The sequence below is a fragment of the Poecilia mexicana genome, unplaced genomic scaffold (genome assembly GCF_051168715.1).
Source record: "Poecilia mexicana isolate PSO_F unplaced genomic scaffold, ASM5116871v1 scaffold_19, whole genome shotgun sequence".
Classification (NCBI taxonomy): Eukaryota; Metazoa; Chordata; class Actinopteri; order Cyprinodontiformes; family Poeciliidae; genus Poecilia; species Poecilia mexicana.
In genome coordinates, this window is record NW_028263388.1 from 13,726,069 (window position 1) to 13,732,061 (window position 5,993).

Genomic DNA, 5,993 nt, shown 5'->3' on the forward strand with positions numbered 1-5,993 from the left:
CTTTCATTATCAGAAGACCAAAGATGTCTAAAGAAGATAAAGCTTTAGTTTTTACCGAAGGGAAAAGACTGACACCTGGTGGATATTGTGTGCTATAACAACTACGGCGCCACAAATATACAAACACAATGTTTTCTTTATTAGGCTATATGGAGTAATGAAAAAGAACAGCTTGCAGTTTGAGTGTATACATTTCGTGCTTTATGAAATCTTTAAAGAATGAATTGCCTTCTAGTCAATCCCTTCAAACTTTCTACATTTCTACATTGAACAGAAAACCACAAAGTAAAAAAAAACAAGGAAATGACTTGTACAGGGTGATGTGGAAGGGTTTTGTTAACTTCTAGACCAAAATGTTCAGTTTTGGTCACATCTGTCCAGATAAGCTATTTTCACTTGTTTGCTACGTACTGAAGTTGGCTTGTGACATCCTGCACAATACGACTTCATGAAGCTTTCTTTCGAAAGTGGCTTTATTGTTGCACTGGATTTTATTTAGAGGTTTCTGTTGGGGACTGAATACAAATGCTTAGATGCAGCTGACAATGTAATGTCAAAGCAATAATTTTGCCTGCACTAATCATTTATTCACCTAATTTGAAAAGGTATTCTTGATGCGCTCAAGAGGATGGGATCGTTTGACAATAATAGTGAACATAATAATTTGATTACTAAAAGGAACAAGTTCAAAGGTCAGGAAATAAGTCTTGAAATGGACAAAACAATATAGAATATGCTAAAAAAAAAAAACAAGCACAAATCATGAACAGCAAATAACAATATGATAAACTGGTTGTTTGGTTAATTGTGCTGCAAATAGGTCATTCCAAAAACTTGTGTATATGAAGCAAAGTTAATTACTTTGTGGAGCTTCAAAGATGCTTTATCTGTGACCGACATCACTTCCTGCAAACAAGGACAACATGAGAAGGAATGGAGTTATCGGTGTTGGCGAAAGGAGTGGATGTAGTGATTTGGTTTTACCTGGGCAGTGTGTCACTGTAGGGATCCCTGTGAGAAGAGCAGAAAAGTGACACGTCACAACAAAAGACACATAAACTTAGCACCAACTTTATCAAATGGAGGAAATTAAGAAGGCCCTTGCAGCTCAGAAACAATAGCAGTTAGCAGGAGAGTTTCTCACTGTTGGGCCATGATGAGAGGGATGCTGTCCGACTGCAGCGGTGACGCCCTCTCTCCTGTGCGGCTGTTAAACATGGGCAGCGTAGAGAGAGGAGGAGGGACCGCTCGTTGGGAGGCCATGCTTCTCAGCTCCTCAGTGTTCCCGTGGATGGTTTGTTGATGGTACAGCTGGATGCTGCAGAAAGCAGAGCGTCACATTCAGGTTCGTGCAGTGTCTCGCAAAAGCGTTCACGTCCTCCTTTTTTAGATTTTGCAAAGTAAGTTTACTTACTTGTCTGTTTTTGCATCCCTTTTTGCACTAGAAACAAAATGAAAAAAAAAACATTACATGAACGTAAAACTGTTGTGATCTGTGTTTTCTGTGTATTTATTTTGAGGTTTTTCTGTGTTTATTAGCCTGTTCCCCTGAGTCTCTGTCTTCCCTGTTGATTGTTCCCAGCTGTGTCTCGTTTCTTTGATTACCCTCCCAGTGTATTTAGTCCCACTTGTTGTATTTGTCTCTTGTCAGATCCTCGTTGTGTGTACCAGCCAGTTTCCCTGTGCCGTCTTGTGATCGTTGTGCTCCCTGTTGTTCTGTTCCGTGGATATTTATCATTAAATCATCATCTTCATCCTGGCCTGCCTGCGTCTTCCCTCACCTCACCAAAACCCCAACCAAGACAAAGCCATGGTATCTCATTTTATTTTGGGCATTCAAAACGGATACTTACACCCCCTCACGCCTGCCATACATGATGTAGGCCAGCAGCAAACACAGGAGGACTGCAATGATCAGGGGCACGATCACAGTCACAATGTAATCTGGGAAGTAGTCTCTGCTCGGGGGAGACTCCGGAGGGTCGAAGTAACCCTCGTCCTCCAATATCCCGGAGCCCATTGTTGGAGCAGGCGGTGCAGGCTCCATCTTTGTTCGGTCAAACTGCAGAGAGAGACAACCAAGTATGACATCTAGTCATAGTAACTGTGACTAGATGTCATACTAAATTCTGTTGGATTTAGGTCTCAAATCTCTGGGTAGGTGATTCCAAAATGTGCATTTTTTTATGAGGAAGTCATTCTTTAGTTGATTTGGAAGGTTGTTTAGACTTAAGCATTTGTCTTAAAACTTTAACAAAAAAAAGGCCAAGCTGAACATTATACATTCCTATCTCTTATCTTATGAGTATTTAGTTATTTACTTATTTATATACAGTTTAAACATTATGCTTCAAAACAACAAGCCTACACTAAAGGGATGATCTTCGTGAAGGGAGTTTTTCCTCTTACCAGCTTCGTCTTGCACCAGGTGATGCAGTTGCTGGGGATTTTGCAGAAGTGGCATTCTCCAGGTACCTTCACTTTGTCCCCTGCTGCGCACTGCCTTTGGTATTGTGGCGTCATCACTCTCTGCAGACACCTGGAGAAGTACTTCTTTGACCCCACCTTCACGTACACACTAAGACAAGACAGGTTATGAATAAACAGAAACACAGATTTCAGCGCTTTTGCTGGCTTTTGTGCAGGCGACTCTGTTTACCCCTCATAGTGTCCTGCAAGAGGGAGGGGAACTCTGCCTCCGCGGTCTAGGGCGTTGGTAATGTTGACAATTTCCAGCGCCTCATTGTCCCACAGCTTCTGCAGATCCTGCTTTATCTCACTTTGAACAGAAGAGGGCAGCACCTTCTCAACCTCCCTCAGCTCGATGAAGAACTCCGCTTGGTAGGGCAGCATCTTCTCTGTTAGGGAAATCTTGGATTTTATTTTTTCCACATTTCCTCATATCCTCCTGCCTCGCACATTGTTGTCTGTAGACTTCTATAAATAAAAACAAAAAACAAACAAAAAAACATACGTACCTGGAACAGCCTTGATGACGAGAAGGTCTCTTGCTGTGTCATAGCTGTTTTTGTTGACTGCATAAATCTGGGGCAAAATAACGACAAATCTGTTAACCTTAGCTATTTTTTTTAATGTAGAAGTTCAGTGGTTCCTTAGTTGGTACCTTCTCAGTCGATGTTTATCTAAAGCTGGTTTCACTCTGGTTTCACCAACATTTTATAGATTATGACAGATTTGAATTTAAAGTTCATCCTGACCATCCAAACTAATTTACTTTCATTTTGGGACCGTTTGTCACACACTTTAACTACAACCATGAGGAACTCCACCAGTTCGGGCAAGAAATGTCATCAAAAATCCAGACAGAATTAAGCCAGAAGCTTTTTGATGACCACAAGATCTGTGTGGGTTCTCTGCAACCTGCTATAGAACATTTACCCAATTATTATAATGCGTATGCATATAGTTTTGACACAAACACAATAAATTCAAACTTGTGAGTTACATTTTTGAGTTTTAACATTAATTGAAGTGGTACCCAGATAAAAAAAAAAAAAAAAACAGCATTGAAAAGCCCATGAATAATATGGGTTTCACTCACATTTTGAGTTTATCTGTTTGAACTAGCTATGTGGCTTTCATCTTTATTTAACCAAAAAAAACATATTTTTATGTATTAATGTATTCTATTTAATTAAAACTACATATACTTTGAGATACTTTTATATTTTTTTCTTCAAAGAGGTTTTACAAGTTGTTTTTTTGTTTTTTTTAAAATCCAGGCTTAAAATAGCTGCCGGAGAATCAGCCCAAACCTTTTATCTCTACAGATTTGACAGCTTGACGCTTACTGCCATTCTAATTGTCTCTAGCTGTTTTTGATGTTGGTACAGAAAAACTCCAGACCTCAATGAAGGTTTTTCCCGGAGTCGTTGGTGTGCCGTACAAGAAGCCATTCTCACTGGGACGCCTTTGGATGAAGCGGAGCCACTCTGGGAGGTCAGGATACCCCTGCTGGTTGCACTTAAAGATCATGGGGTCATTATGGAGGACCCCGGCTTCTCCATGTAAAAATAGATACAGCAGTGTGATAAAAGTGTATTTTTTCGCTGTCTGTCAATTGTTAAGAAAATGAGTTCATCAGACTTACTGTAGAGTTTTTGCGAGTAGGAATCGAAGTCACTCTGGAAATTTTCTCTCATCACTTCATATGTAAACAACCTCCCCACAGCAATGGTAAATTTGATTTCGGCACTGATCCCACACAAGGTGGCAGCGAAGACTGAGTGGAAGTAAAACAAAAAAACAAAAAAAACAAAACGACATTGAGTATAATGTAAAAAGAAAAAAAAAATAGCCAAAATCATAAAAAATGACTAAAGCAGGTCAGTTGTTTAGTCACATCACTGCATGGCTGAAATCACAGGTAATATTTCCATTCAATAACACAGACTTAAATGTAAGACATGAAGCTTATTTTTGGTTTCTTTAACCTCATGAAACTTAAAGTTTCAGAGTTAAACTTGCCTGCTGAAATGAAAAGCCAGCTCCTGAATCCCGCCATCTTGTTTTTGGCCTTTGACTGACGGAGCCAAATGTAGAGGCGGGAAGGGTGGGTGGAGGGTGGTCTCCACAGTTAAAACTCATGCCAAAGTTATTTTTGCCTCACTCACCTAACAACATCCGGACTGGTGTCTGTCTGTAAATTGTCACACTTTTTTTTTTTTTTTTAACTTGTTTTATATGTGGAAGAAAAACTGTTAAGAGGCGGCAAAAGATTTTAGACTGAGGTGGAGGTTCACCTTCCAGCAGATCAATGACCCTGAACAGTGAGAACTAATGCAATGGTTCAGATCAAAGCCTGCTATAGACTTTAAATCTGAACCAAAGTTAACAGAGCTTGTCTTGAACTATTTAGTAAAAAAAAAAAAAAAAAAAAAAAAAGAATGAGTAAAGATTTCATTTTCTAGAACTACAAAGCTGAGAGATGTATCCAAAAGACCTGAAGCTAAAAGATGATCCTACAAAAATACTGAGACCAGGGGGGATGAATATAAAGTCGCTTTTCAGTCCTTGACGTTTTGATTGCTTATTGATCGTCACCTGATGCTTTGAAATACAACTTTAGAATAGAAAGAACATATACTCCTCATATAAACCAATATATGATGCATCTTGAATATGGCGCAGCTTCGAGGCTTTTGAAATGAAAATAACCCTTTGGGCAACTTTTTAACACCCAGTCTGGCAAGTCCTGTTTTAAAGCTGGACGTAAAGAGAATACTTTCTAGTGACGGCCCGCAGCACAGAACATGTCTGTCAGCGAAGATGCACAATGCAGGAAGCAACAATCTGAGCTGCAAATAACGGGAGCGCTATTGGCCGACAGGGTTTGACGTGAGCGAGATTTCATTGGGTCCTAACGCCGTCGGTTTAGTCCACAGATTGTACTTCGGAGCATCTAGGAATAGCATTCACTAAAAATGTTTTAGATTTTTTTCTGTTTTGTAAGTGGAGGCCATTAGCTACTACGACGTCCCCTCCGCCCCCCTACCTGTCCCCCTTGTTGCTATTTCTAAGTGCTTGATTATTTTTAATCTTTTATTTATGCAGGAATATTCTCGTTGTCTCATTTACGAGAGACCTATAAATGAGACATTTTCTCTCACAGGAAAACCAAAAGTACCACAATGTAACAAATAAGCAAGTTCAAATTCATAAAAAAATAAAATAAACACACAAAGAAATATTTAAATGCATTAATTATTAAACAAAATTACAATATGTTTTGAGGAATGTCTAATAGACTCCATTTAGGCTGTGGCAAGTAGACTCAACACTGGGTTCGTCCATATGAGGTCTCTGTGCCCAGCCTCAACGTTGACATTGAGGGGGAACTTATTTAAACAGCATTAACATGTTCTTGTTGTTTTGCAGTTAACATAGAAAAGTATTTAACTGTTGGCTTTCATAATGAATATTTACAATGATTTGTATTTATATATATATTGTGTCACTTTTGGCCTTCCACG

General features: G+C 39.3%; 1 protein-coding gene across 6 annotated transcripts; it reads right to left on the reverse strand.

Annotated features, from left to right (window-relative positions):
- Nucleotides 1–118: 118 nt before the first annotated feature.
- Nucleotides 119–5,376, reverse strand: sgca (sarcoglycan, alpha). 6 transcript variants are annotated; one of them, XM_015011131.2, is made up of 11 exons: nt 4,489–5,374; nt 4,112–4,243; nt 3,868–4,019; nt 2,979–3,045; nt 2,660–2,858; nt 2,410–2,578; nt 1,854–2,062; nt 1,415–1,441; nt 1,145–1,318; nt 985–1,011; nt 119–906 (listed from the first exon to the last, which is right to left on the reverse strand). In XM_015011131.2, exons 1-11 carry the CDS (start codon nt 4,523–4,525, stop codon nt 900–902), a joined length of 1,200 nt encoding a protein of 399 aa, XP_014866617.2. In that variant the 5' UTR covers nt 4,526–5,374; the 3' UTR covers nt 119–899. The 6 variants fall into 6 exon arrangements, with proteins under 6 accessions (XP_014866617.2, XP_014866616.2, XP_087857245.1 ...); XM_015011130.2 differs by having other exon boundaries at nt 3,868–4,022; XM_088001119.1 differs by lacking the exon at nt 4,489–5,374 and having other exon boundaries at nt 4,112–4,471.
- Between the last annotated feature and the right edge of the window lie 617 nt (nt 5,377–5,993).

What these genes read in the sequence shown, in the direction of transcription:
- sgca (XM_088001118.1), bottom strand. Translation starts at nt 4,328, where the DNA reads ATGATTTTGGCTATTTTTTTTTTCTTTTTACATTATACTCAATGTCGT. An exon ending in CGTCATCAAGGCTGTTCCAG is followed by an intron (nt 2,859 to 2,978) that starts GTACGTATGTTT and finishes TTTCCCTAACAG; the next exon opens with AGAAGATGCTGCCCTACCAA. An exon ending in CCTGGTGCAAGACGAAGCTG is followed by an intron (nt 2,063 to 2,409) that starts GTAAGAGGAAAA and finishes CTCTCTCTGCAG; the next exon opens with TTTGACCGAACAAAGATGGA.